General features: G+C 43.6%; 2 protein-coding genes and 53 non-coding genes across 58 annotated transcripts in view; 52 read left to right on the top strand and 3 right to left on the bottom strand.

Annotated features, from left to right (window-relative positions):
• The window catches only part of LOC136959579 (glypican-5-like), a 70,081-nt gene extending 63,697 nt beyond the window's left edge, over positions 1 to 6,384 (bottom strand). The window contains exon 1 of the mRNA XM_067253960.1: positions 6,013 to 6,384. Coding sequence (XP_067110061.1) covers positions 6,013 to 6,181 — 169 coding nt within the window. The 5' untranslated portion in view covers positions 6,182 to 6,384. The remainder of the gene's footprint in view (positions 1 to 6,012) is intronic.
• Positions 6,385 to 7,092: 708 nt separating this feature from the next.
• trnaw-cca (transfer RNA tryptophan (anticodon CCA)) lies at positions 7,093 to 7,164 on the top strand. The gene has a single exon. It is a non-coding gene; the product is annotated as a tRNA-Trp (tRNA).
• A 265-nt stretch (positions 7,165 to 7,429) lies between these two features.
• trnap-agg (transfer RNA proline (anticodon AGG)) lies at positions 7,430 to 7,501 on the bottom strand. The gene has a single exon. It is a non-coding gene; the product is annotated as a tRNA-Pro (tRNA).
• A 584-nt stretch (positions 7,502 to 8,085) lies between these two features.
• Positions 8,086 to 11,221, bottom strand: LOC136959256 (trans-L-3-hydroxyproline dehydratase). Of its 4 annotated transcripts, none has more exons than XM_067253533.1 (6): positions 11,093 to 11,221; positions 10,143 to 10,625; positions 9,546 to 9,715; positions 9,232 to 9,354; positions 8,642 to 8,779; positions 8,086 to 8,330 (listed from the first exon to the last, which is right to left on the bottom strand). In XM_067253533.1, the coding sequence occupies exons 2-6, from the start codon at positions 10,618 to 10,620 to the stop codon at positions 8,205 to 8,207; spliced, it is 1,035 nt and encodes a 344-aa protein (XP_067109634.1). In that variant the 5' UTR covers positions 10,621 to 10,625; positions 11,093 to 11,221; the 3' UTR covers positions 8,086 to 8,204. The 4 variants fall into 4 exon arrangements, with proteins under 4 accessions (XP_067109634.1, XP_067109635.1, XP_067109637.1 ...); XM_067253534.1 differs by having other exon boundaries at positions 10,143 to 10,620; positions 11,093 to 11,206; XM_067253536.1 differs by lacking the exon at positions 11,093 to 11,221 and adding an exon at positions 10,853 to 10,952.
• Positions 11,222 to 12,392: 1,171 nt separating this feature from the next.
• Positions 12,393 to 12,474, top strand: trnas-uga (transfer RNA serine (anticodon UGA)). The gene has a single exon. It is a non-coding gene; the product is annotated as a tRNA-Ser (tRNA).
• Positions 12,475 to 12,602: 128 nt separating this feature from the next.
• trnas-cga (transfer RNA serine (anticodon CGA)) lies at positions 12,603 to 12,684 on the top strand. The gene has a single exon. It is a non-coding gene; the product is annotated as a tRNA-Ser (tRNA).
• Positions 12,685 to 12,813: 129 nt separating this feature from the next.
• Positions 12,814 to 12,895, top strand: trnas-uga (transfer RNA serine (anticodon UGA)). The gene has a single exon. It is a non-coding gene; the product is annotated as a tRNA-Ser (tRNA).
• Positions 12,896 to 13,024: 129 nt separating this feature from the next.
• trnas-uga (transfer RNA serine (anticodon UGA)) lies at positions 13,025 to 13,106 on the top strand. The gene has a single exon. It is a non-coding gene; the product is annotated as a tRNA-Ser (tRNA).
• Positions 13,107 to 13,235: 129 nt separating this feature from the next.
• On the top strand, positions 13,236 to 13,317 carry trnas-uga (transfer RNA serine (anticodon UGA)). The gene has a single exon. It is a non-coding gene; the product is annotated as a tRNA-Ser (tRNA).
• Positions 13,318 to 13,446: 129 nt separating this feature from the next.
• trnas-uga (transfer RNA serine (anticodon UGA)) lies at positions 13,447 to 13,528 on the top strand. Its single transcript has one exon. It is a non-coding gene; the product is annotated as a tRNA-Ser (tRNA).
• A 129-nt stretch (positions 13,529 to 13,657) lies between these two features.
• Positions 13,658 to 13,739, top strand: trnas-cga (transfer RNA serine (anticodon CGA)). The gene has a single exon. It is a non-coding gene; the product is annotated as a tRNA-Ser (tRNA).
• A 128-nt stretch (positions 13,740 to 13,867) lies between these two features.
• On the top strand, positions 13,868 to 13,949 carry trnas-cga (transfer RNA serine (anticodon CGA)). Its single transcript has one exon. It is a non-coding gene; the product is annotated as a tRNA-Ser (tRNA).
• Positions 13,950 to 14,078: 129 nt separating this feature from the next.
• On the top strand, positions 14,079 to 14,160 carry trnas-uga (transfer RNA serine (anticodon UGA)). Its single transcript has one exon. It is a non-coding gene; the product is annotated as a tRNA-Ser (tRNA).
• Positions 14,161 to 14,289: 129 nt separating this feature from the next.
• trnas-uga (transfer RNA serine (anticodon UGA)) lies at positions 14,290 to 14,371 on the top strand. Its single transcript has one exon. It is a non-coding gene; the product is annotated as a tRNA-Ser (tRNA).
• Positions 14,372 to 14,500: 129 nt separating this feature from the next.
• Positions 14,501 to 14,582, top strand: trnas-uga (transfer RNA serine (anticodon UGA)). Its single transcript has one exon. It is a non-coding gene; the product is annotated as a tRNA-Ser (tRNA).
• A 129-nt stretch (positions 14,583 to 14,711) lies between these two features.
• Positions 14,712 to 14,793, top strand: trnas-uga (transfer RNA serine (anticodon UGA)). Its single transcript has one exon. It is a non-coding gene; the product is annotated as a tRNA-Ser (tRNA).
• A 129-nt stretch (positions 14,794 to 14,922) lies between these two features.
• Positions 14,923 to 15,004, top strand: trnas-uga (transfer RNA serine (anticodon UGA)). Its single transcript has one exon. It is a non-coding gene; the product is annotated as a tRNA-Ser (tRNA).
• Positions 15,005 to 15,133: 129 nt separating this feature from the next.
• Positions 15,134 to 15,215, top strand: trnas-uga (transfer RNA serine (anticodon UGA)). Its single transcript has one exon. It is a non-coding gene; the product is annotated as a tRNA-Ser (tRNA).
• Positions 15,216 to 15,344: 129 nt separating this feature from the next.
• On the top strand, positions 15,345 to 15,426 carry trnas-uga (transfer RNA serine (anticodon UGA)). The gene has a single exon. It is a non-coding gene; the product is annotated as a tRNA-Ser (tRNA).
• Positions 15,427 to 15,554: 128 nt separating this feature from the next.
• On the top strand, positions 15,555 to 15,636 carry trnas-cga (transfer RNA serine (anticodon CGA)). The gene has a single exon. It is a non-coding gene; the product is annotated as a tRNA-Ser (tRNA).
• A 128-nt stretch (positions 15,637 to 15,764) lies between these two features.
• Positions 15,765 to 15,846, top strand: trnas-cga (transfer RNA serine (anticodon CGA)). The gene has a single exon. It is a non-coding gene; the product is annotated as a tRNA-Ser (tRNA).
• Positions 15,847 to 15,974: 128 nt separating this feature from the next.
• Positions 15,975 to 16,056, top strand: trnas-cga (transfer RNA serine (anticodon CGA)). Its single transcript has one exon. It is a non-coding gene; the product is annotated as a tRNA-Ser (tRNA).
• Positions 16,057 to 16,185: 129 nt separating this feature from the next.
• Positions 16,186 to 16,267, top strand: trnas-uga (transfer RNA serine (anticodon UGA)). The gene has a single exon. It is a non-coding gene; the product is annotated as a tRNA-Ser (tRNA).
• Positions 16,268 to 16,396: 129 nt separating this feature from the next.
• Positions 16,397 to 16,478, top strand: trnas-uga (transfer RNA serine (anticodon UGA)). Its single transcript has one exon. It is a non-coding gene; the product is annotated as a tRNA-Ser (tRNA).
• Positions 16,479 to 16,606: 128 nt separating this feature from the next.
• On the top strand, positions 16,607 to 16,688 carry trnas-cga (transfer RNA serine (anticodon CGA)). The gene has a single exon. It is a non-coding gene; the product is annotated as a tRNA-Ser (tRNA).
• Positions 16,689 to 16,816: 128 nt separating this feature from the next.
• On the top strand, positions 16,817 to 16,898 carry trnas-cga (transfer RNA serine (anticodon CGA)). Its single transcript has one exon. It is a non-coding gene; the product is annotated as a tRNA-Ser (tRNA).
• A 129-nt stretch (positions 16,899 to 17,027) lies between these two features.
• On the top strand, positions 17,028 to 17,109 carry trnas-uga (transfer RNA serine (anticodon UGA)). The gene has a single exon. It is a non-coding gene; the product is annotated as a tRNA-Ser (tRNA).
• A 129-nt stretch (positions 17,110 to 17,238) lies between these two features.
• trnas-uga (transfer RNA serine (anticodon UGA)) lies at positions 17,239 to 17,320 on the top strand. Its single transcript has one exon. It is a non-coding gene; the product is annotated as a tRNA-Ser (tRNA).
• A 129-nt stretch (positions 17,321 to 17,449) lies between these two features.
• Positions 17,450 to 17,531, top strand: trnas-uga (transfer RNA serine (anticodon UGA)). The gene has a single exon. It is a non-coding gene; the product is annotated as a tRNA-Ser (tRNA).
• A 129-nt stretch (positions 17,532 to 17,660) lies between these two features.
• On the top strand, positions 17,661 to 17,742 carry trnas-uga (transfer RNA serine (anticodon UGA)). The gene has a single exon. It is a non-coding gene; the product is annotated as a tRNA-Ser (tRNA).
• Positions 17,743 to 17,871: 129 nt separating this feature from the next.
• Positions 17,872 to 17,953, top strand: trnas-uga (transfer RNA serine (anticodon UGA)). The gene has a single exon. It is a non-coding gene; the product is annotated as a tRNA-Ser (tRNA).
• A 129-nt stretch (positions 17,954 to 18,082) lies between these two features.
• trnas-uga (transfer RNA serine (anticodon UGA)) lies at positions 18,083 to 18,164 on the top strand. Its single transcript has one exon. It is a non-coding gene; the product is annotated as a tRNA-Ser (tRNA).
• Positions 18,165 to 18,293: 129 nt separating this feature from the next.
• Positions 18,294 to 18,375, top strand: trnas-uga (transfer RNA serine (anticodon UGA)). Its single transcript has one exon. It is a non-coding gene; the product is annotated as a tRNA-Ser (tRNA).
• A 128-nt stretch (positions 18,376 to 18,503) lies between these two features.
• trnas-cga (transfer RNA serine (anticodon CGA)) lies at positions 18,504 to 18,585 on the top strand. The gene has a single exon. It is a non-coding gene; the product is annotated as a tRNA-Ser (tRNA).
• Positions 18,586 to 18,713: 128 nt separating this feature from the next.
• trnas-cga (transfer RNA serine (anticodon CGA)) lies at positions 18,714 to 18,795 on the top strand. The gene has a single exon. It is a non-coding gene; the product is annotated as a tRNA-Ser (tRNA).
• A 128-nt stretch (positions 18,796 to 18,923) lies between these two features.
• On the top strand, positions 18,924 to 19,005 carry trnas-cga (transfer RNA serine (anticodon CGA)). The gene has a single exon. It is a non-coding gene; the product is annotated as a tRNA-Ser (tRNA).
• A 129-nt stretch (positions 19,006 to 19,134) lies between these two features.
• Positions 19,135 to 19,216, top strand: trnas-uga (transfer RNA serine (anticodon UGA)). The gene has a single exon. It is a non-coding gene; the product is annotated as a tRNA-Ser (tRNA).
• Positions 19,217 to 19,345: 129 nt separating this feature from the next.
• On the top strand, positions 19,346 to 19,427 carry trnas-uga (transfer RNA serine (anticodon UGA)). Its single transcript has one exon. It is a non-coding gene; the product is annotated as a tRNA-Ser (tRNA).
• Positions 19,428 to 19,555: 128 nt separating this feature from the next.
• On the top strand, positions 19,556 to 19,637 carry trnas-cga (transfer RNA serine (anticodon CGA)). The gene has a single exon. It is a non-coding gene; the product is annotated as a tRNA-Ser (tRNA).
• A 128-nt stretch (positions 19,638 to 19,765) lies between these two features.
• Positions 19,766 to 19,847, top strand: trnas-cga (transfer RNA serine (anticodon CGA)). The gene has a single exon. It is a non-coding gene; the product is annotated as a tRNA-Ser (tRNA).
• A 129-nt stretch (positions 19,848 to 19,976) lies between these two features.
• trnas-uga (transfer RNA serine (anticodon UGA)) lies at positions 19,977 to 20,058 on the top strand. Its single transcript has one exon. It is a non-coding gene; the product is annotated as a tRNA-Ser (tRNA).
• Positions 20,059 to 20,187: 129 nt separating this feature from the next.
• trnas-uga (transfer RNA serine (anticodon UGA)) lies at positions 20,188 to 20,269 on the top strand. The gene has a single exon. It is a non-coding gene; the product is annotated as a tRNA-Ser (tRNA).
• A 129-nt stretch (positions 20,270 to 20,398) lies between these two features.
• On the top strand, positions 20,399 to 20,480 carry trnas-uga (transfer RNA serine (anticodon UGA)). Its single transcript has one exon. It is a non-coding gene; the product is annotated as a tRNA-Ser (tRNA).
• Positions 20,481 to 20,609: 129 nt separating this feature from the next.
• trnas-uga (transfer RNA serine (anticodon UGA)) lies at positions 20,610 to 20,691 on the top strand. Its single transcript has one exon. It is a non-coding gene; the product is annotated as a tRNA-Ser (tRNA).
• Positions 20,692 to 20,819: 128 nt separating this feature from the next.
• Positions 20,820 to 20,901, top strand: trnas-cga (transfer RNA serine (anticodon CGA)). The gene has a single exon. It is a non-coding gene; the product is annotated as a tRNA-Ser (tRNA).
• A 128-nt stretch (positions 20,902 to 21,029) lies between these two features.
• trnas-cga (transfer RNA serine (anticodon CGA)) lies at positions 21,030 to 21,111 on the top strand. Its single transcript has one exon. It is a non-coding gene; the product is annotated as a tRNA-Ser (tRNA).
• A 129-nt stretch (positions 21,112 to 21,240) lies between these two features.
• On the top strand, positions 21,241 to 21,322 carry trnas-uga (transfer RNA serine (anticodon UGA)). The gene has a single exon. It is a non-coding gene; the product is annotated as a tRNA-Ser (tRNA).
• Positions 21,323 to 21,451: 129 nt separating this feature from the next.
• Positions 21,452 to 21,533, top strand: trnas-uga (transfer RNA serine (anticodon UGA)). The gene has a single exon. It is a non-coding gene; the product is annotated as a tRNA-Ser (tRNA).
• A 129-nt stretch (positions 21,534 to 21,662) lies between these two features.
• trnas-uga (transfer RNA serine (anticodon UGA)) lies at positions 21,663 to 21,744 on the top strand. The gene has a single exon. It is a non-coding gene; the product is annotated as a tRNA-Ser (tRNA).
• Positions 21,745 to 21,872: 128 nt separating this feature from the next.
• trnas-cga (transfer RNA serine (anticodon CGA)) lies at positions 21,873 to 21,954 on the top strand. Its single transcript has one exon. It is a non-coding gene; the product is annotated as a tRNA-Ser (tRNA).
• Positions 21,955 to 22,083: 129 nt separating this feature from the next.
• trnas-uga (transfer RNA serine (anticodon UGA)) lies at positions 22,084 to 22,165 on the top strand. The gene has a single exon. It is a non-coding gene; the product is annotated as a tRNA-Ser (tRNA).
• A 129-nt stretch (positions 22,166 to 22,294) lies between these two features.
• trnas-uga (transfer RNA serine (anticodon UGA)) lies at positions 22,295 to 22,376 on the top strand. The gene has a single exon. It is a non-coding gene; the product is annotated as a tRNA-Ser (tRNA).
• A 128-nt stretch (positions 22,377 to 22,504) lies between these two features.
• On the top strand, positions 22,505 to 22,586 carry trnas-cga (transfer RNA serine (anticodon CGA)). The gene has a single exon. It is a non-coding gene; the product is annotated as a tRNA-Ser (tRNA).
• Positions 22,587 to 22,714: 128 nt separating this feature from the next.
• Positions 22,715 to 22,796, top strand: trnas-cga (transfer RNA serine (anticodon CGA)). The gene has a single exon. It is a non-coding gene; the product is annotated as a tRNA-Ser (tRNA).
• Positions 22,797 to 22,925: 129 nt separating this feature from the next.
• Positions 22,926 to 23,007, top strand: trnas-uga (transfer RNA serine (anticodon UGA)). The gene has a single exon. It is a non-coding gene; the product is annotated as a tRNA-Ser (tRNA).
• The last annotated feature ends 114 nt before the right edge of the window (positions 23,008 to 23,121 follow it).

Raw genomic sequence — 23,121 nt, 5'->3', positions numbered from 1 at the left:
TGCTCGTTTCTGTTGCTAATACTTGCCAAGAGATATAATCGGTCTGCCTAAAGTATTTTCATTAATCTCACAGAATTCTCTCAGGGAACTGATTTTTGTTTTTGGGTTATATAAATCAGAACACTATAATATGGTGTAATACTGGACCCAATGCAGTAACATACAGGTCAAAGTAAGGTCATCTGATTTCATATTAGATTAAATGTGCAACAATATCAAATATATATTACACCACAGTGGGAGCTGAAACAAACCTTTCGTCTTCCATTACTACTGAACTATGTTTGTTAACGCTAACATTAGGGTGTGCCCTGACGCTACTTTCTGTCACAGTTTACGTTCAGAGATAACTACCATGAATGTTGAATGAAAAAATATATATATATTTCGATACAGTAGTTTGAGAATCGATAGTGTCGGCAAACATAATATCGCAATACTGAGTATCGATATTTTATTACACCCCCAATTAGCACATACATGGACAGGGCACATTTTGTTTTCCCCTTTAAGTATTGATATTGATGTCGACATGCATAATACATGGATTAATGTGATGGGTATAAAACACTGGGCATGCAGACACTCCGAGAACGAAAGATAGGCGCCGTGGGGAAGTAGACCAAGAAGAATTTAAACATGCTTACTGCTATAAATACTGCCTGTGCTCCAAGTATAAATAGCATTTGCATGTGCTGGCTGTCGTACATGCACAGCTTAATGTGCACAGCACACAACCCAGGATGCACAAACACACACACAAAACATACAGTATGTGCATGCACAAAGATTGTCTACAAAGACATGCACACACACATGAATACACACACTTGTCCTGTGGTACTAACCATTTATAATAACTAGGTCTACATCACAACTTCGGTTTAATAAGATCTAACAATTTAAGGTGCATCTCAATTAGGCACCATGTCATCAGCAAGAGCTGGTATCCAGAATAGTCTCTCCTTCGTCTTTCTGTCTGTCGGAATAGGTCTGATAGGACAACTAATCTAAGAGATGGTAGTGGTGTATATGTGTGTGTGTTTGTGTGTGTGTATGGGGGTGGGGGGGGGCAGGTGGTGTAACTGGACTCCGAAGCACCGTCTCAGAACTGGGACTGCATGACCGGTGCCTTGCTGACCAAATCCCATCCATGAAACACAATAGGCTTGCACTACCAACATCCCCCCCCCCCTCCTCCTCAACCTCATTTGCTTGGCATACCCTAGTCAGGCATGGCTGTCTCTCAATTACCCTGCTAGTGTTTACTGACCCCCCCCCCCCCCCCCCCCCCCCCCCTTGCATGTGTCTGTCATTCCCAAGGAGTGAGGACATAACTGGCCGACTGACATCAGTCTCTCTTCCCTCTCTCTCTGCCAGACAGTTTCCAGAATCCCCTTTTCTCTCTTCCACTGTCTCTTTCTCTCTCTCCACCTCACCCCCCCCCCCCTCTCTCTCTCTCTCTCTCTCTCTCTCTCTCACTCTCGGTCCCTGACCCTGTTATCCACACTGGCTGGTCCTTCTCCCTCTGTGTGTTATCTCTGATATGAAACTAATATCCCGGGACTCACAGAGGAATTTAGTCCGGCCTCTCATGTCCGCTCCTCGCGTGTATCAACGGGGGAGGGGGGGGGGGGGGGTAAGTGATACCCAGAAGGACTTTAGCAGCCAACACCATGGCAGCAGATATCGATGCAGGTCAACAGTGTCAGGAATATTTCAGAACATTGACTATAAGTCAAATCTTTACTTGTTAGGGCCACACACACGGAAAAAATAAATAAGCTATCAGATTAGTTTTATTGGCTAGCTCCTGGATGCAAAGCTACTCATGTGACATGACAGGTACAAATGGGAAGCTTGGAGATGTGCTGATGTTCAATAGAACAGTGAGAGTCTGGAACAATGAGCTTGACCACACACATACCACACACACGTACTTGACAACGAATCTTAATCATTCTTTATATTGGAACAATAACATGGAGTTGAAGCCCCTTATAGGATACATTTCTTCCACAGACGCTAAATAAACACCTAATTACTGCCCAGCTACAGTTCTAAAGGGTTAAAGTCAACCAAGAGACATAGTTCCTCTAATCATCTTCAGGTGACAAAAATCTTAGAAGTAATTGGATGTATTAAGGCCAAGGCTGTATTACATTTAAGGGGCTTGAATTGTAGATCACAAATCCCAACTCATAAGTGCAGTTTAGGTGATGGAGGGACTCAGAGTAAAACGCACAGAGATTCTTATGGACCTCACTTCACAATTTCAAATTTTATATTTTTCCCCCAAGAACAGGAATAACTTTGTGGAATTGCAGGTAATTAAAGCAACCGAGTTGCCCTTTGTAGATATTTTTCTGTGCTCTCCTCCCTCTCTAGCCTCAGAAAACCGGCTTGCCCCGTCCAGTGAACCTGCAGGATATTTACTCTATATTGATTTGCTTTACTTGGGAGGGACTGTGTTGATTGAAAACACGACTCAAAGAGGCTCTGCCGCATACCTGAATTTTTGGACGGCCCTCAATCGCACTTGGAATGTTTGGCTTTGGCTGACTTCAAGCTGGCAGTGCCCCTGGTGACTGGCCACTTAGGGGTCCAGAGGCAAGTGTTGGGTGGGGTTGGACATAAGAGATTTAGTTCTGGGCACCGGGGGCCAATGCATGGGAGCAGGCAGAGCAAAGGGGCCATAAATCAGGAAGATAGATGCACCAGGTACTAACAAATCTCTATTCAGACTTCCCAGGGGCTCAACTACCTTCCCAGATTAGAATACCCAACCACCAATAGTGAAATTCCACCTTCTTCCCATTTACTTCTTCAACCATGCACCCCCATACACAGACACACACTGAACTTAATTCTGTGTTGTTTTCTACTTCTAATAGCATAAAGACAACCAACATACCTGGTGGGGGGAGTCTTGCACAAACAGCAATAACACCAATCAACTTAAAGGGAAATCCAATAATGGGGGCTTGGAACCCAGACACATTAAGCTGATTCTTATTTGGTAGACCCTGGTGAGCCTTCAGTGATGGGAGAGGATTGGAGAGGGAGCACCAGTCAGGTTCAGCAGTTTAATAAGCTGAGCCACTTAAGAACATTGTTGTTGTAACTTTACTTGTATAGATGACTGAAAATGTATGCAAATGCTATATACATTCCTCAGAGCACATGTGTAATGAGGCCCTGGTCTGTCAAGGAGGTGATGTGTGCTGTGTGTGTGTTCCCTCCGTTTGAAACACTTAAAAGAGACTCAAATGACGATGACCAAAGGGATTTGTTATCCTTCAGTTCATGCAAGTGCGTTTGACGCTGTTGTGTGGATGTGGTGGTGACATGTGATAACATGCTGTGCTTCCATTTCGTTTTGCTAAACTAAACACATGTATCCTGGCTTTCTAGGCCATAGCAGATGTGTAAACTTCACCTCCCTCTCTATCGCTCTAGCACCCTATCATCACTCCAGCGTGGTAATACGAACCTCTACTGACTGGGTAGGCGTGGTATGATATGTTTGGCACTATTGTACCACATATCCACAAGATACTGTGCATGACTTTTTATGAAACATCTCGTCTTCTTATTGGTCTTACAGACCTGTATGGACAGCTGACTCGGACATAGAAGTAGGCTGGACTGGAGAAAGCTTGCCAGAAGCATTTTTGTTCATGAACAAAGCGCCTGACATCTAACTGACGTATCTCCATATACGGGACGTCAACATGCCTCTCTAATCTCATATACGGTGCCCTTGGGCGGCGCATCACAGAACCACAGCAGTTGTAACTTTCAACAAATAATCACAGGTTGAAAAGTACACGTCATTGATGACCTCAGGCTAATCTTAAAATAATTGTCATTTGTTGAAAAGTTTTGTTTGGGAAAAGTAGAACAAGAGCTCTCTCTATGCCCGGAGATTCCATCTGTTATTGGCATTGAACAGTTCTGAGGTTTCAAAAGCATAATGGAGGCCGTAGATAACAGTGGAATTAGGGCTGTCAAGTATGGAATCAATTAAGTAATGTATCTGTAATAAAACTACCATCCTCTCCATTTGGAGTCTCCAGGTTCAACTGTTCTAAAAGTTCCGCTCTGCCACACTCCTAAGTCACTTAGTGAGAAATCAGTTCACTGCACATGAATGAAACACGGCACTGTGTACCCCCCAAAGCAAACACAGAGCATGAAAAGAGCTGAGGTTTCACCACTTCAGATTTCATGAGCTGCTTTGGTTGGCCCTTGATCTGAGAATGGAAGCGGCGTAGCAGAGTTGTATACACACACACGTGCAGACAGACACAGGGCATCTCTCTTCTCTCTCACGCTCACCACTTTGAAGAGAGAGCTGGCCTGGCCCAATACAACCTGGTAAGCACCACTCCAAATAAGAAACAACAAATAACACGATTAAGGCAAAAAGGTGGTGTTGAATTAGCTGTGGAGAGGATGAGTGAGCAAGTGAGACATGCAACCTCTGTGTTGAACACACTTCTGAAGCTCCAGGGGCAGAAACACAGACGGGAGACTTTCACTCTTGTTGGTGGGACCCCCATATCCTGACATGCTTCTAATACCTAGCTTCAAGTCATGTGTTGTCCCCGCTAACAACCATCTCCGAACAGCCGAGGTTTCAGTCCACGCCCCCCCAGTCTAGTCATCTGCAGTCATACAGCTCTCCATGCCTTTTTAGAACATGCGGCTCAAACAATTGCATCCAGACTGGTGACATCTTAACAAGACCACCCTCCTGGTGTCTTGTATAGGGCCCTGCTATCCCACCGTTTGACACCCTGGAGCCAATCGCACGTCCCCTTGACAGTGGCCAAACATACTGAAAAATATATAATGGTCAGAAACACTTCCCGAACAAGGCAACTTTCTTATTCTCACGTGACGATTGACGGCTGTGAGACAAGAGAAGGGGAAACACCACCACACATGCATACATAACACTAAGATATGCTAAACTAAGCTATACATAACCACAGGGAGAGACAAAAGTGTTGTTTGCAAGGGGGATGATGAGTGCTGTGTTTTCTTACACTGACAGGCCATCCCCTAAAAAAGTCTGCGTAGCTGAATGAAGCCCAAACCCAAGTTGCATCTTCGATGTGGGCTCAGTTTGAACTCCTTCAAGTTTATAACAACAAACAAATTCAGTTTTATCCCTACATTTTTTGTTTATGTGGCATAGTAGATTCACACTCCCACAGAAATTGTTAAGGGGATCCATAGAACCATTAAATCGTAGAAAATGTCACAGATGAAACCTTTGCTTGATGAAATTATTGTACCAGAAACCAGCTTTTAATTACAAATTCTATAACAATATTGTCCCAGTAATCTCACATCTGATGCTCCTGAACTCCACTTCAGTTTAAACCCTATGTCTTATCATGTACTAAATATTAGACACTTGCTAAAAGGTAAAACCACAATACACATGTTTTTCCATAACCCAGTTCCAGTTCAAAATCCATTTTAAGCCTCTTACAGCTAAGCCTTTGTGCCAGGTACATTTGAAAAGTTATTCCCAGACACCCAAGTTTATTTGGTAAACACGTGGAGGTTAAGCAGGTAGGCTTAGCAAGACAATATTTCAATTAAATATTACTGTTGAGATGGACCTGACTAGGACGAAAATAGATTCAATCTTGACAGCAAACAATTCCTCCTGTTGAGGTAACATGGGTTATTGGCATATTGTACTTTCTGGGTGTTTGCTAATCAGAGCACGGCAATATGTCAATATCTTAAATATGTCTGTCAGTGTAGTATTGCTTTACACTGGCTTTCAGAATATGATTAGGCTACTCTCTGCCAGTCGTACCGAGAACCACGTGCATTCTCCACATCTAGTGACGACCGACCAAAATAGAATAATACCAGTGTAGGCTGAGGCCAATATGTCTGCACTAGTGTGGATTAAACGAATACATTATGATAGATTGTCATTTGAAGAGTAGCCTACTTTGTGCGTGATCCTTGACAGAGTCTCACCTGTGCCAGGTACCTCCGGTACCCACTTCAGCGGACCTATCTGCCGCATTTGAAACGCGGTTTTCACCTCATGACAGCTGTAAGAGTCAACATCCTCTACTTTTGCAAAAAACAAAACTGTTGACAAAATCCACAAAATGCTTACGCGTGGCCATACTCCTCGAAACATTGCAGCATCTCACGTCGCGTATCCAAGAGATTTGAATAATTTTGAAGTCGATTTAAAAACTAGAAAGTATTGACGGGTTTAAACGGACAAAGTACACATGCTTTCAATTTTCACATTATTTGTTTCAGTGTGTGTACGAGCTTCCACGCATAAGTGTTTTTTTTTCTTGAAGAGGAGAGTGTCGCCAATTGTAGAAGTCTGTGTCCGACACTCAACACAGCAATGCTCGACTGCACGATTCACTGCTCTCTCGCCTCCTCCCATTCATTGACTATAAGGGTGCCAGTTGGTAGAACAAATACGTTATTTTTAGCATCAACTAAGTATCATCGTTAGCCTACTTTTCATCTTCAGGTTTGCAGGTTAAAGTTGTTAACAGTTTAATGTTCTGCATCCCACCACATATTTCTAGCATCATGGTAGATTAGGGTATTGCAAACTTTTTAAAGCAACGTTTTATGTTTTATGTTTAAAAGTTGGAGCTGCTGAATGCTGACACCGATTAAAAAATATATAAAATGGAAAATAATTAGATTTTGGCCTATTTGAAAAATTACATTATTGCCGAGATGTAGGGGCAAGTAAAACTCCATAAGATAATGAGAAAATACGGGTTAAAGTATCTGCTCATGGCATATTACTGGAAATCAAGTCCTCAGTGCCTGTTAAGTTTCAGTTTAGGGAAGGAAGCTATTGTTTTGTTTAATGCACCACACCACCATCTATTGGCCGTGATAGAATGTTGGAGAACGCTGCTGTCATCATCAGCTGTTTCCTCTGTTCTGTGACCGGCACAGGGAATGGTTATGCTAGTGGTTGTATTCGGTGCGGAGTGAGATTGATAGAGAAAATATCTAACCCTCTGCTTTATCAGGCATAATATAAAAGGTGCATTCACTTCAGGCAACCTAGACCTCGTGGCGCAACGGTAGCGCGTCTGACTCCAGATCAGAAGGTTGCGTGTTCAAATCACGTCGGGGTCATACTTTTTATTCGTCAACCACTCGTTTGTTTACCAGCTCCTTTCCTCGAAAAGACTTATCAGACATGGCAAAGTTACTGTAAGCTGCATTCAATACTGTTAGTATCGTTACTTTGACTATCTCAGACTTTTTTTAAATCAGTAATTTCCTAGCCACGCGGCTTTTTCGATAAGCCCTAAAGAAATCTGTTATTTTACACAAATCCTGACCAACACCTTTTTGTCATTCGGAAGAAATAGACAATGACCAGACAAAAACAGAGACAGGGCTCGTCCGGGATTTGAACCCGGGACCTCTCGCACCCTAAGCGAGAATCATACCCCTAGACCAACGAGCCACGCATGAGCATGTAGCATTTTAGAACCTCAACGCTTCATGTGTGGTCAGCTGAATGGTAGCGTAAAAAAAATCTTTAAATGTACATATTTAGAACTATAAAACTCCTGGACTCCATGAATCTGTAGTGGTGTCTCTGTTGTCTCGCGAAACGGGAATTGTATTAAGTTGCAAGTCGGTTGGTGAAAGTAGGCTCAGGACCCCCAAAACGACGTGCAGCGCGAAGAATAAATAGGCTACGTCTAAAAATGATGCCCTTTATGGAAACGAGCACATACTTGGGCTTTGTATGACGTTGAAAGGTGGCAGGTGTCTTGCTCAGGATCCAAGGACGTGCAGTGTTGACTGTTTGTGACAAATAAATATAAATTGCCATTGAACATTTTATTACTCATATCGGCATGGCAATTGCGTCAAGAATAGGTTTACGTCATATGTGGCAACCATTGACAGGTAGCTAATAATCACAATCATCTGAGAAGTAGGCTATTTTATGCATGCAAACATGTATGGTGTAGGACCCAATTTTACATTACATAGCTAGCATGATGGACAATCTTTAATTAGCCTATATGTGAGGAAATACAAACTCTTGACATTTTTATTTGTTAAAAAGTTGCTTTTACCCATTGAGTTAACAAGTATTTGGCTCCAAGTATTTTACTTTTGCCTTTCAAGCAGAATTGAAGTAAGTACCAAAGTTATTATTTTAGGAGGAACCCATGTGTTAGCTTGTCAGCGCTTTCTTGAACAAAGCGGGCCACGCTGGTGTAGTGTGCTTTGCCAGCCACCTCCACCACCACAGCCTTAAAGTCTCCACATGTTGTCTCCTAATAAAGAAAAAGAAAAAGGCACTTGTAATATCAATGTACTGAAATGAAAGACATGTTTTTCTCATGCTCACCAGAAATATTTTTCTTTTTATCTGTAAATACAAATTTCAGGTGAAAGATTACTGATTATTTAAACTGGAAGCTCAAATGTGTGAAGGGGTCCAGCTCAGTTTTTAAAGATAGGGCCTATGATTTTCTGAGATGTGAAAAAGATGGACAATTGTTGAATCCAGAAATTATCCTGGACATATGGGTATCAATCTGACACAAACAGAAAAAGCACACCAGAATGGTATGGATACTATTACCTGAACAGCTCTGCCAGTAAACTGAGATCTTGTTGTCCCACTTTGGAAGGTTCTTGTCTGGTTGAGGAGGATAAGGCGTTTGTGGTACTGGAGAGCCACCCTGGCTGTCACCCCTGATCCTGTGGGGCTTCGATCAACCTGTAAGAAATGAAAGAACATTTCTTTTAGAAACCATGACCCCAAATATCTTGCATGAGCAGTGGCCAAGTCTGGCCAAATGCAGTCTCTGACATGCTGTTAAAGTCGAGCTGAAACTGCATTTTGGGAGTATCTAACTTCCGTATTGTGACATACTTCCAAGACATACAGGATAGATAGGTGGTACGTAACGTTTGTAGAAATTTGATTTGATGACCAGGGATAAATAGTTAGGGATATGTTTTCAGATCTCAACTTTAAGGCCACTTTCCAGGTGACAACAGGTGTGCAGGATTGAAGCACATGGACACCCATTAATAGCGCCTGCCTCACAGGCTTTGTAAATAAATTGTGCTGGCTTATGAGATGTCAAGGCTTTTTCCATGTACATGCATATGGGCACATTCCTCCACATTCCTCATGGTTATTCAGAACTGAGCAAAATGTTTTACCTGGGAATCTGCAAATACACAAACATTGGCAGTTGGCTCTTGGGAATAGACGTCGTTGCCGTCTGTGAGGATAGTACCATAGAGAAAGGCTAGATCCTCATTGATTGGGTGGTGTAGCTTAACCTAAAGAAGATAACATTGAAATTAATTAATTTGAGTGCACTGGTAAAGATGCATGGGAATTGTACATTTGGGGTTATATTACATTGACCTGATTGTGTGCCAAGTATAGTATTAGTAGTATTTTAACGGTGTGAGATTCCAGTCCAATTTAATGGTGGTCCAAGATGTTGTAGATAACTTTGCAAGGTTACTTGAGATTTGACAGAATTTGTCACTGCTGTGGCAGCATCCACTAGATCTCTTGTTCTTGACTTGTTGACATCCAGGCCGAACCTCTGGGCAGCTACAAAAGCGTAGAAGGCACCTCCATAGCTTATGTCAACCATGACTTCGCCATAACCTGCCACTGTGACAATCACATCTAACAAAAAGACAAATTAGCTCCAAGAAAGCAATAGTAATAACAAACTACTGAGATCACCCAGCATTTAAAATTATATATTTAAAGACCAGGTAAAAACAATGTAAGTCGTTTTATTAATTATACTAAGGTTATGTTTATAGGTGCTAGAGCTGTCATTGTTCTTTTGTTCTAGTAATTTTGAAAATTACCCTGTGACCCTTTCTGTATTTGGATTGCTCAAACACCAAAATCAAGCCCAAAAAAAGGGGTTCATGGATTGTCAACAATCCCTAAAACTCCCAAGAATTAAACTATTTCAATGCATCTTCAATGATAGGTTTAATCTGAACATAATAACAAATCCATATAAAAAATGCTTTGCCTATTTGACCTTTATGATAGCTAATATTGACACATGACATACAGTATACTAATGGTCTCTCACCTGTAGCAAATGCAAATGCTGGAACACTGTTGAATCTTACACCTCCAGTTTTACCATTTGAATACTCAACAAATGCCTTCACCAGGCCACACGGACAGTGTATGTTCACTTGGGTCTCTGGGGACTGTATCTTTTTGACCAGTTTGTAGTCAACTGCAAAACGCCCAAGTGCGATAACTGCGTGACCACACATGGTGCTGTATCCTTCATTGTGCATGAAGAGGACCCCAAAATCTGCTTCAGATATCTCACTCTCCACAATCAGTGCACCATACATGTCATAGTGTCCTCGTGGCTCAAACATCAAGGTCTGACGCAAAACGTCGAGATGCTCCTTCAAGAAACGACGTTTGGATAGCAGACTCTCACCCTTTACCTCTGGATATCCACTAATGATAATACGCAATGGTTCCCCACCAGTGTGCATATCAACAACTGACAGCTCGGTTCCATCATGGGGTGGAAGCACTAACTCCATCTGATCTGGACAAAAATACACATTTTACTTAAGGTTATACAACACACAAAACATTACATCTACAGCATGTTCCTAAGGGATTCTAGATGGGTGATAGTAGGCTAAATCCTTCCGGCTGTATCTTTGACTGACATATCGAGACTGCGTGAGAAATCAAAGGAACGTGAGTTTGTGCATCAAACTCTGCGTCTCAGTTACCCATACTACACAATGTTGCCAATTAGCTTTTCACCTTCACTAGTGAAAAAATCTTATCTGGCAAGCGACACATCTAGCGACTTTCAGCTACTTTGGCAATCTCCGTTTACGTAGTTGAGCAGCAGCAAAATAACTGTAATTATACTTCCGTGTTGTCATAGAAAGTCGTATCTGCACCCCCCCCCCCCCCCCACCATGCGACGATCCACAACTATTTAAAAACCCACCATGCAAACGTAATATGTATAAATAATTGCATGAAATAACTCTTTACCTGCTTCAACTGGTCTTGTTTAAAACTGTTTCAACGTTGTTTCCCTTTTTAAACTTCAACTTTCAACGTCGTTGTTTATCTGCGTGTCTACCATACACTTATATACAGGGTGTCTACAGCTGAGAGAGTACTACAGTGTTTTTCAAAATAAAGGCGCTCTCAAAATTGCCAGTCTTACCAATGCCAACACATTGGCACAAGGCAAGCATACCTTTAGAATGGTCCACGCTCTTGGGAAAAGAATGTGTGGTGAAAGAGATGAATGTAGTGTTCCTGTGATGTATGTGAGGGAGGGAGAAGAGAAGTGCTTGATGAACAATATGAGTGAGAAAAAAGTGTATGGTTGGCTCATTATGGATGTTTTTAAAGAGCCAGCGGCAGTGAAGGTGTGGAATAGGGTGTTTGCAGAGTTGGAGGTCAAGAAAATATGGACAAACTTGAACATAAAATATAACACTATTGAATGTGAGAATAACGACTTCCTGATAAGACACAACAGAATATATACAAACGTGGTGCTGCATGTGATTAATAATGAGGTGAATATAATGTGTGATGTGTGTAATGGGGGTCATGAGAGATTTTTACATTATTTTTTGAATTGTGTGGATTTGCTTGATTTCTTTGTTTTCATAAAGGCCTTGTTGGTGGAGAACTGGAGTTGGGAGTTGGACATGGAGGATGGGTGGAGGCCTTTGTTTTTGTTTGGGGTGTTTGCTAACAGCAAGAAAGCAAATCTGTGTTTAGCTAATTTTGTGTAAAGTCACGCCAGATACGCTGTGGTGCTACGACGGAACTTTGCCCACTTTGAGGGGCGCAAGGTCAAGATCAAGCCCTTGTTTAAGTCCCTCATGAAGAGAAGCATTGGACTTCTTTGGACAAATGGTGGGGTGGAGGTAAAATCCTTCTGTTTGCATGGGAACACACTGATTTCTGAAGGACAAGGGGAAAATATTGTGTTCAATTGGTGACACGAAGGATTTGTTTAGGTAAATATTGTTCCGTTGGGAAGTGGTGGTGGATTTTGTGGGTGATTATGCATATATGAATATCAGTATGTATTGTAAACTTGTGAATTGAAAAAAACACCAATAAAAAGATTTTTTTTTAAAGGAGTTGGACTCGAATCCAATGGGGTTTCCCCGCGTAGGTTTGAACCCTACTCGCAGCGTGTGATTGTGAGGGACTTGTTTACGCTGATGTGTACGTCATGCCATGATTGATTTCTTGAAACTTTGGTTGAAGACTTTCAAAGTGATTCAGCATTCGTACTTTAGAAAGACTTTCATCAAGAACGAAAGCTGCGATGTCCGAGTGGTTAAGGAGTTGGACTTGAAATCCAATAGGGTTTCCCTGCGTAGGTTCAAACCCTACTCGCAGCGATGGCTCATGAGGGACTTGTTTATGCTGATGGTTACGTCATGCCACAATTCTTTTACAGACAAGTTGTTGAAGGCTTTCCAAGTGACCCAGTTTACAGAATCCAGAAAGGAATTCTCCATAAATGCAAGCTGCGATGGCCGAGAGGTTAAGGCGTTGGACTCGAAATCCAATGGGGTTTCCCCGCGTAGGTTCGAACCCTACTCGCAGCGAGTGACCATGAGGGACTTGTTTATGCTGATGTTTACGTCATGCCATCATTGATTTCCTGAAGCTTTGGTTAAAGACTTTCAAAGTGATTCAGCATTCGTAATTTAGAAAGACTTTCAGCAAGAATGAAAGCTGCGATGTCTGAGTGGTTAAGGAGTTGGACTTGAAATCCAATGGGGTTTCCCCGCGTAGGTTCGAACCCTACTCGCAGCGATGACTCATGAGGGACTTGTTTATGCTGATGTTTACGTCATGCCATCATTGATTTCCTGAAGCTTTTGTTGAAGACTTTCAAAGTGATTCAGCATTCGTAATTTAGAAAGACTTTCACCAAGAATGAAAGCTGCGATGTCCGAGTGGTTAAGGAGTTGGACTTGAAATCCAATGGGGTTTCCCCGCGTAGGTTCGAACCCTACTCGCGGCGTGTGATTGTGAGGGACTTGTTTACGCTGGTGTGTATGTCATGCCATCATTGATTTCCTGAAACTTTGGTTGAAGACTTTCAAGGTGATTCAGCATGCGTGATTTTGAAAGACTTTCACCAAGAATGGAAGCTGCGATGTCCGAGTGGTTAAGGAGTTGGACTTGAAATCCAATGGGGTTTCCTCGCGTAGGTTCGAAACCTACTCGCAGCGATGGCTCATGAGGGACTTGTTTATGCTGATGTTTACGTCATGTCATCATTGATTTCCTGAAGCTTTGCTTGAAGACTTTCGAAGTGATTCAGCATGCGTAATCTAGAAAGACTTTCAACAAGAATGAATGCTGCGATGTCCGAGTGGTTAAGGAGTTGGACTTGAAATCCAATGGGGTTTCCCCGCGTAGGTTCGAACCCTACTCGCAGCGAGCGACCGTGAGGGACTTGTTTATGCTGATGTTTACGTCATGCCATCATTGATTTCCTGAAACTTTGGTTGAAGACTTTCGAAGTGATTCAGCATTCGTAATTTAGAAAGACTTTCAGCAAGAATGAAAGCTGCGATGTCCGAGTGGTTAAGGAGTTGGACTCGAAATCCAATGGGGTTTCCCCGCGTAGGTTCGAACCCTACTCGCAGCGATTGACCGTGAGGGATTAGTTTATGCTGATGTTTACGTCATGCCATCATTGATTATCAGACCTGTTGTTGACGGCTTTCCAAGTGACCCAGTTTACGGAATTCAGAAAGGAATTCTCCTTAAACACAAGCTGCGATGGCCGAGAGGTTAAGGCGTTGGACTCGAAATCCAATGGGGTTTCCCCGCGTAGGTTTGAACCCTACTCGCAGCGAGTGACCATGAGGGACCTGTTTATGCTGATGTTTACGTCATGCCATCATTGATTTCCTGACACTTTGTTTGAAGACTTTCAAAGTGATTCAGCATGCGTAATTTAGAATGACTTTCACCAAGAATGAACGCTGCGATGTCCGAGTGGTTAAGGAGTTGGACTTGAAATCCAATGGGGTTTCCCCGCGTAGGTTCGAACCCTACTCGCAGCGATTGACCGTGAGGGACTTGTTTATGCTGATGTTTACGTCATGCCATCATTGATTTCCTGAGGCTTTGGTTGAAGACTTTCAAAGTGATTCAGAATTCGTAATTTAGAAAGACTTTCAGCAAGAATGAAAGCTGAGATGTCCGAGTGGTTAAGGAGTTGGACTTGAAATCCAATGGGGTTTCCCCGCGTAGGTTCGAACCCTACTCGCAGCGAGTGACCATGAGGGACTTGTTTATGCTGATGTTTACGTCATGTCATCATTGATTTCCTGAAGCTTTGCTTGAAGACTTTCGAAGTGATTCAGCATGCGTAATTTAGAAAGACTTTCAACAAGAATGAATGCTGCGATGTCCGAGTGGTTAAGGAGTTGGACTTGAAATCCAATGGGGTTTCCCCGCGTAGGTTCGAACCCTACTCGCAGCGTGCGACCGTGAGGGACTTGTTTATGCTGATGTTTACGTCATGCCATCATTGATTTCCTGAAACTTTGGTTGAAGACTTTCAAAGTGATTCAGCATTCGTAATTTAGAAAGACTTTCAGCAAGAATGAAAGCTGCGATGTCCGAGTGGTTAAGGAGTTGAACTTGAAATCCAATGGGGTTTCCCCGCGTAGGTTCGAACCCTACTCGCAGCGATTGACCGTGAGGGACTTGTTTATGCTGATGTTTACGTCATGCCATCATTGATTTCCTGAGGCTTTGGTTGAAGACTTTCAAAGTGATTCAGAATTCGTAATTTAGAAAGACTTTCAGCAAGAATGAACGCTGAGATGTCCGAGTGGTTAAGGAATTGGACTTGAAATCCAATGGGGTTTCCCCGCGTAGGTTCGAACCCTACTCGCAGCGAGTGACCATGAGGGACTTGTTTATGCTGATGTTTACGTCATGTCATCATTGATTTCCTGAAGCTTTGCTTGAAGACTTTCGAAGTGATTCAGCATGCGTAATTTAGAAAGACTTTCAACAAGAATGAATGCTGCGATGTCCGAGTGGTTAAGGAGTTGGACTTGAAATCCAATGGGGTTTCCCCGCGTAGGTTCGAACCCTACTCGCAGCGTGCGACCGTGAGGGACTTGTTTATGCTGATGTTTACGTCATGCCATCATTGATTTCCTGAAACTTTGGTTGAAGACTTTCAAAGTGATTCAGCATTCGTAATTTAGAAAGACTTTCAGCAAGAATGAAAGCTGCGATGTCCGAGTGGTTAAGGAGTTGGACTTGAAATCCAATGGGGTTTCCCCGCGTAGGTTCGAACCCTACTCGCAGCGATTGACCGTGAGGGATTTGTTTATGCTGATGGTTACGTCATGCCACAATTGATTTACAGACAAGTTAATGAAGGCTTTCCAAGTGACCCAGTTTACAGAATTCAGAAAGGAATGTTTTGAAAAGGCAAGCTGCGATGGCCGAGTGGTTAAGGCGTTGGACTCGAAATCCAATGGGGTTTCCCCGCGTAGGTTCGAACCCTATTCGCAGCGATGGCTCATGAGGGACTTGTTTATGCTGATGTTTACGTCATGCCATCATTGATTATCAGACCTGTTGTTGAGGGCTTTCCAAATGACCCAGTTTACGGAATTCAGAAAGGAATTCTCCTTAAACACAAGCTGCGATGGCCGAGAGGTTAAGGCGTTGGACTCGAAATCCAATGGGGTTTCCCCGCGTAGGTTCGAACCCTACTCGCAGCGAGTGACCATGAGGGACCTGTTTATGCTGATGTTTATGTCATGCCATAATTGATTATCAGACCTGTTGTTGAGGGCTTTCCAAGTGACCCAGTTTACGGAATTCAGAAAGGAATTCTCGTTAAACACAAGCTGCGATGGCCGAGAGGTTAAGGCGTTGGACTCGAAATCCAATGGGGTTTCCCCGCGTAGGTTCGAACCCTACTCGCAGCGAGTGACCATGAGGGACCTGTTTATGCTGATGTTTACGTCATGCCATCATTGATTTCCTGAAACTTTGGTTGAAGACTTTCAAGGTGATTCAGCATGCGTAATTTAGAAAGACTTTCACCAAGAATGGAAGCTGCGAAGTCCGAGTGGTTAAGGAGTTGGACTTGAAATCCAATGGGGTTTCCTCGCGTAGGTTCGAACCCTACTCGCAGCGATGGCTCATGAGGGACTTGTTTATGCTGATGTTTACGTCATGTCATCATTGATTTCCTGAAACTTTGGTTGAAGACTTTCAAAGTGATTCAGCATTCGTAATTTAGAAAGACTTTCAGCAAGAATGAAAGCTGCGATGTCCGAGTGGTTAAGGAGTTGGACTTGAAATCCAATGGGGTTTCCCCGCGTAGGTTCGAACCCTACTCGCAGCGATTGACCGTGAGGGATTAGTTTATGCTGATGGTTACGTCATGCCACAATTGATTTACAGACAAGTTGATGAAGGCTTTCCAAGTGACCCAGTTTACAGAATTCAGAAAGGAATGTTTTGAAAAGGCAAGCTGCGATGGCCGAGTGGTTAAGGCGTTGGACTCGAAATCCAATGGGGTTTCCCCGCGTAGGTTCGAACCCTGCTCGCAGCGATGGCTCATGAGGGAATTGTTTATGCTGATGTTTACGTCATGCCATCATTGATTATCAGACCTGTTGTTGAAGGCTTTCCAAGTGACCCAGTTTACGGAATTCAGAAAGGAATTCTCGTTAAACACAAGCTGCGATGGCCGAGAAGTTAAGGCGTTGGACTCGAAATCCAATGGGGTTTCCCCGCGTAGGTTCGAACCCTACTCGCAGCGAGTGACCATGAGGGACCTGTTTATGCTGATGTTTACGTCATGCCATCATTGATTTCCTGACACTTTGTTTGAAGACTTTCAAAGTGATTCAGCATGCGTAATTTAGAATGACTTTCACCAAGAATGAACGCTGCGATGTCCGAGTGGTTAAGGAGTTGGACTTGAAATCCAATGGGGTTTCCCCGCGTAGGTTCGAACCCTACTCGCAGCGATTGACCGTGAGGGACTTGTTTATGCTGATGTTTACGTCATGCCATCATTGATTTCCTGAGGCTTTGGTTGAAGACTTTCAAAGTGATTCAGAATTCGTAATTTAGAAAGACTTTCAGCAAGAATGAAAGCTGAGATGTCCGAGTGGTTAAGGAGTTGGACTTGAAATCCAATGGGGTTTCCCCGCGTAGGTTCGAACCCTACTCGCAGCGAGTGACCATGAGGGACTTGTTTATGCTGATGTTTACGTCATGTCATCATTGATTTCCTGAAGCTTTGCTTGAAGACTTTCGAAGTGATTCAGCATGCGTAATTTAGAAAGACTTTCAACAAGAATGAATGCTGCGATGTCCGAGTGGTTAAGGAGTTGGACTTGAAATCCAATGGGGTTTCCCCGCGTAGGTTCGAACCCTACTCGCAGCGTGCGACCGTGAGGGACTTGTTTATGCTGATGTTTACGTCATGCCATCATTGATTTCCTGAAACTTTGGTTGAAGACTTTCAAAGTGATTCAGCATTCGTAATTTAGAAAGACTTTCAGCAAGAATGAAAGCTGCGATGTCCGAGTGGTTAAGGAGTTGAACTTGAAATCCAATGGGGTTTCCCCGCGTAGGTTCGAACCCTACTCGCAGCGATTGACCGTGAGGGACTTGTTTATGCTGATGTTTACGTCATGCCATCATTGATTTCCTGAGGCTTTGTTTGAAGACTTTCAAAGTGATTCAGAATTCGTAATTTAGAAAGACTTTCAGCAAGAATGAAAGCTGAGATGTCCGAGTGGTTAAGGAATTGGACTTGAAATCCAATGGGGTTTCCCCGCGTAGGTTCGAACCCTACTCGCAGCGAGTGACCATGAGGGACTTGTTTATGCTGATGTTTACGTCATGTCATCATTGATTTCCTGAAGCTTTGCTTGAAGACTTTCGAAGTGATTCAGCATGCGTAATTTAGAAAGACTTTCAACAAGAATGAATGCTGCGATGTCCGAGTGGTTAAGGAGTTGGACTTGAAATCCAATGGGGTTTCCCCGCGTAGGTTCGAACCCTACTCGCAGCGTGCGACCGTGAGGGACTTGTTTATGCTGATGTTTACGTCATGCCATCATTGATTTCCTGAAACTTTGGTTGAAGACTTTCAAAGTGATTCAGCATTCGTAATTTAGAAAGACTTTCAGCAAGAATGAAAGCTGCGATGTCCGAGTGGTTAAGGAGTTGGACTTGAAATCCAATGGGGTTTCCCCGCGTAGGTTCGAACCCTACTCGCAGCGATTGACCGTGAGGGATTTGTTTATGCTGATGGTTACGTCATGCCACAATTGATTTACAGACAACTTAATGAAGGCTTTCCAAGTGACCCAGTTTACAGAATTCAGAAAGGAATGTTTTGAAAAGGCAAGCTGCGATGGCCGAGTGGTTAAGGCGTTGGACTCGAAATCCAATGGGGTTTCCCCGCGTAGGTTCGAACCCTATTCGCAGCGATGGCTCATGAGGGACTTGTTTATGCTGATGTTTACGTCATGCCATCATTGATTATCAGACCTGTTGTTGAGGGCTTTCCAAATGACCCAGTTTACGGAATTCAGAAAGGAATTCTCCTTAAACACAAGCTGCGATGGCCGAGAGGTTAAGGCGTTGGACTCGAAATCCAATGGGGTTTCCCCGCGTAGGTTCGAACCCTACTCGCAGCGAGTGACCATGAGGGACCTGTTTATGCTGATGTTTATGTCATGCCATAATTGATTATCAGACCTGTTGTTGAGGGCTTTCCAAGTGACCCAGTTTACGGAATTCAGAAAGGAATTCTCGTTAAACACAAGCTGCGATGGCCGAGAGGTTAAGGCGTTGGACTCGAAATCCAATGGGGTTTCCCCGCGTAGGTTCGAACCCTACTCGCAGCGAGTGACCATGAGGGACCTGTTTATGCTGATGTTTACGTCATGCCATCATTGATTTCCTGAAACTTTGGTTGAAGACTTTCAAGGTGATTCAGCATGCGTAATTTAGAAAGACTTTCACCAAGAATGGAAGCTGCGAAGTCCGAGTGGTTAAGGAGTTGGACTTGAAATCCAATGGGGTTTCCTCGCGTAGGTTCGAACCCTACTCGCAGCGATGGCTCATGAGGGACTTGTTTATGCTGATGTTTACGTCATGTCATCATTGATTTCCTGAAACTTTGGTTGAAGACTTTCAAAGTGATTCAGCATTCGTAATTTAGAAAGACTTTCAGCAAGAATGAAAGCTGCGATGTCCGAGTGGTTAAGGAGTTGGACTTGAAATCCAATGGGGTTTCCCCGCGTAGGTTCGAACCCTACTCGCAGCGATTGACCGTGAGGGATTAGTTTATGCTGATGGTTACGTCATGCCACAATTGATTTACAGACAAGTTGATGAAGGCTTTCCAAGTGACCCAGTTTACAGAATTCAGAAAGGAATGTTTTGAAAAGGCAAGCTGCGATGGCCGAGTGGTTAAGGCGTTGGACTCGAAATCCAATGGGGTTTCCCCGCGTAGGTTCGAACCCTGCTCGCAGCGATGGCTCATGAGGGAATTGTTTATGCTGATGTTTACGTCATGCCATCATTGATTATCAGACCTGTTGTTGAAGGCTTTCCAAGTGACCCAGTTTACGGAATTCAGAAAGGAATTCTCGTTAAACACAAGCTGCGATGGCCGAGAAGTTAAGGCGTTGGACTCGAAATCCAATGGGGTTTCCCCGCGTAGGTTCGAACCCTACTCGCAGCGAGTGACCATGAGGGACCTGTTTATGCTGATGTTTACGTCATGCCATCATTGATTTCCTGAAACTTTGGTTGAAGACTTTCAAGGTGATTCAGCATGCGTAATTTAGAAAGACTTTCACCAAGCATGGAAGCTGCGATGTCCGAGTGGTTAAGGAGTTGGACTTGAAATCCAATGGGGTTTCCCCGCGTAGGTTCGAACCCTACTCGCAGCGAGTGACCATGAGGGACCTGTTTATGCTGATGTTTACGTCTTGCCATCATTGATTTCCTGAAACTTTGGTTGAAGACTTTCAAGGTGATTCAGCATGCGTAATTTAATAAGACTTTCACCAAGAATGGAAGCTGCGATGTCCGAGTGGTTAAGGAGTTCGACTTGAAATCCAATGGGGTTTCCTCGCGTAGTTTCGAACCCTACTCGCAGCGATGGCTCATGAGGGACTTGTTTATGCTGATGTTTACGTCATGTCATCATTGATTTCCTGAAGCTTTGCTTGAAGACTTTCGAAGTGATTCAGCATGCGTAATTTAGAAAGACTTTCAACAAGTGTGAATGCTGCGATGTCCGAGTGGTTAAGGAGTTGGACTTGAAATCCAATGGGGTTTCCCCGCGTAGGTTCGAACCCTACTCGCAGCGAGCGACCGTGAGGGACTTGTTTATGCTGATGTTTACGTCATGCCATCATTGATTTCCTGAAACTTTTGTTGAAGACTTTCAAAGTGATTCAGCATTCGTAATTTAGAAAGACTTTCGGCAAGAATGAAAGCTGCGATGTCCGAGTGGTTAAGGATTTGGACTTGAAATCCAATGGGGTTTCCCCGCGTAGGTTCGAACCCTACTCGCAGCGATTGACCGTGAGGGATTAGTTTATGCTGATGGTTACGTCATGCCACAATTGATTTACAGACAAGTTGTTGAAGGCTTTCCAAGTGACCCAGTTTACGGAATTCAGAAAGGAATTCTCCTTAAACACAAGCTGCGATGGCCGAGAGGTTAAGGCGTTGGACTCGAAATCCAATGGGGTTTCCTCGCGTAGGTTCGAACCCTACTCGCAGCGATGGCTCATGAGGGACTTGTTTATGCTGATGTTTACGTCATTCCATCATTGATTATCAGACCTGTTGTTGAGGGCTTTCCAAGTGACCCAGTTTACGGAATTCAGAAAGGAATTCTCCTTATACACAAGCTGCGATGGCGGAGAGGTTAAGGCGTTGGATTCGAAATCCAATGGGGTTTCCCCGCGTAGGTTCGAACCCTACTCGCAGCGAGTGACCATGAGGGACCTGTTTATGCTGATGTTTACGTCTTGCCATCATTGATTTCCTGAAACTTTGGTTGAAGACTTTCAAGGTGATTCAGCATGCGTAATTTAATAAGACTTTCACCAAGAATGGAAGCTGCGATGTCCGAGTGGTTAAGGAGTTCGACTTGAAATCCAATGGGGTTTCCTCGCGTAGTTTCGAACCCTACTCGCAGCGATGGCTCATGAGGGACTTGTTTATGCTGATGTTTACGTCATGTCATCATTGATTTCCTGAAGCTTTGCTTGAAGACTTTCGAAGTGATTCAGCATGCGTAATTTAGAAAGACTTTCAACAAGTGTGAATGCTGCGATGTCCGAGTGGTTAAGGAGTTGGACTTGAAATCCAATGGGGTTTCCCCGCGTAGGTTCGAACCCTACTCGCAGCGAGCGACCGTGAGGGACTTGTTTATGCTGATGTTTACGTCATGCCATCATTGATTTCCTGAAACTTTTGTTGAAGACTTTCAAAGTGATTCAGCATTCGTAATTTAGAAAGACTTTCGGCAAGAATGAAAGCTGCGATGTCCGAGTGGTTAAGGAGTTGGACTTGAAATCCAATGGGGTTTCCCCGCGTAGGTTCGAACCCTACTCGCAGCGATTGACCGTGAGGGATTAGTTTATGCTGATGGTTACGTCATGCCACAATTGATTTACAGACAAGTTGTTGAAGGCTTTCCAAGTGACCCAGTTTACGGAATTCAGAAAGGAATTCTCCTTAAACACAAGCTGCGATGGCCGAGAGGTTAAGGCGTTGGACTCGAAATCCAATGGGGTTTCCCCGCGTAGGTTCGAACCCTACTCGCAGCGAGTGACCATGAGGGACCTGTTTATGCTGATGTTTACGTCATGCCATCATTGTTTTCCTGAAACTTTGGTTGAAGACTTTTAAGGTGATTCAGCATGCGTAATTTAGAAAGACTTTCACCAAGAATGGAAGCTGCGAAGTCCGAGTGGTTAAGGAGTTGGACTTGAAATCCAATGGGGTTTCCTCGCGTAGGTTCGAACCCTACTCGCAGCGATGGCTCATGAGGGACTTGTTTATGCTGATGTTTACGTCATGTCATCATTGATTTCCTGAAACTTTGGTTGAAGACTTTCAAAGTGATTTAGCATTCGTAATTTAGAAAGACTTTCAGCAAGAATGAAAGCTGCGATGTCCGAGTGGTTAAGGAGTTGGACTTGAAATCCAATGGGGTTTCCCCGCGTAGGTTCGAACCCTACTCGCAGCGATTGACCGTGAGGGATTAGTTTATGCTGATGGTTACGTCATGCCACAATTGATTTACAGACAAGTTGATGAAGGCTTTCCAAGTGACCCAGTTTACAGAATTCAGAAAGGAATGTTTTGAAAAGGCAAGCTGCGATGGCCGAGTGGTTAAGGCGTCTGACTCGAAATCCAATGGGGTTTCCCCGCGTTGGTTCGAACCCTACTCGCAGCGATGGCTCATGAGGGACTTGTTTATGCTGATGTTTACGTCATGCCATCATTGATTATCAGACCTGTTGTTGAAGGCTTTCCAAGTGACCCAGTTTACGGAATTCAGAAAGGAATTCTCCTTATACACAAGCTGCGATGGCGGAGAGGTTAAGGCGTTGGACTCGAAATCCAATGGGGTTTCCCCGCGTAGGTTCGAACCCTACTCGCAGCGAGTGACCATGAGGGACCTGTTTATGCTGATGTTTACGTCTTGCCATCATTGATTTCCTGAAACTTTGGTTGAAGACTTTCAAGGTGATTCAGCATGCGTAATTTAATAAGACTTTCACCAAGAATGGAAGCTGCGATGTCCAAGTGGTTAAGGAGTTGGACTTGAAATCCAATGGGGTTTCCTCGCGCAGTTTCGAACCCTACTCGCAGCGATGGCTCATGAGGGACTTGTTTATGCTGATGTTTACGTCATGCCATCATTGATTATCAGACCTGTTGTTGAAGGCTTTCCAAGTGACCCAGTTTACGGAATTCAGAAAGGAATT

Source organism: Osmerus mordax, chromosome 16 (genome assembly GCF_038355195.1).
Source record: "Osmerus mordax isolate fOsmMor3 chromosome 16, fOsmMor3.pri, whole genome shotgun sequence".
Taxonomy (NCBI): domain Eukaryota; kingdom Metazoa; phylum Chordata; class Actinopteri; order Osmeriformes; family Osmeridae; genus Osmerus; species Osmerus mordax.
The sequence above is the reverse complement of the archived record's forward strand: the minus strand, read 5'-3'. Positions and strand labels throughout refer to the sequence as shown.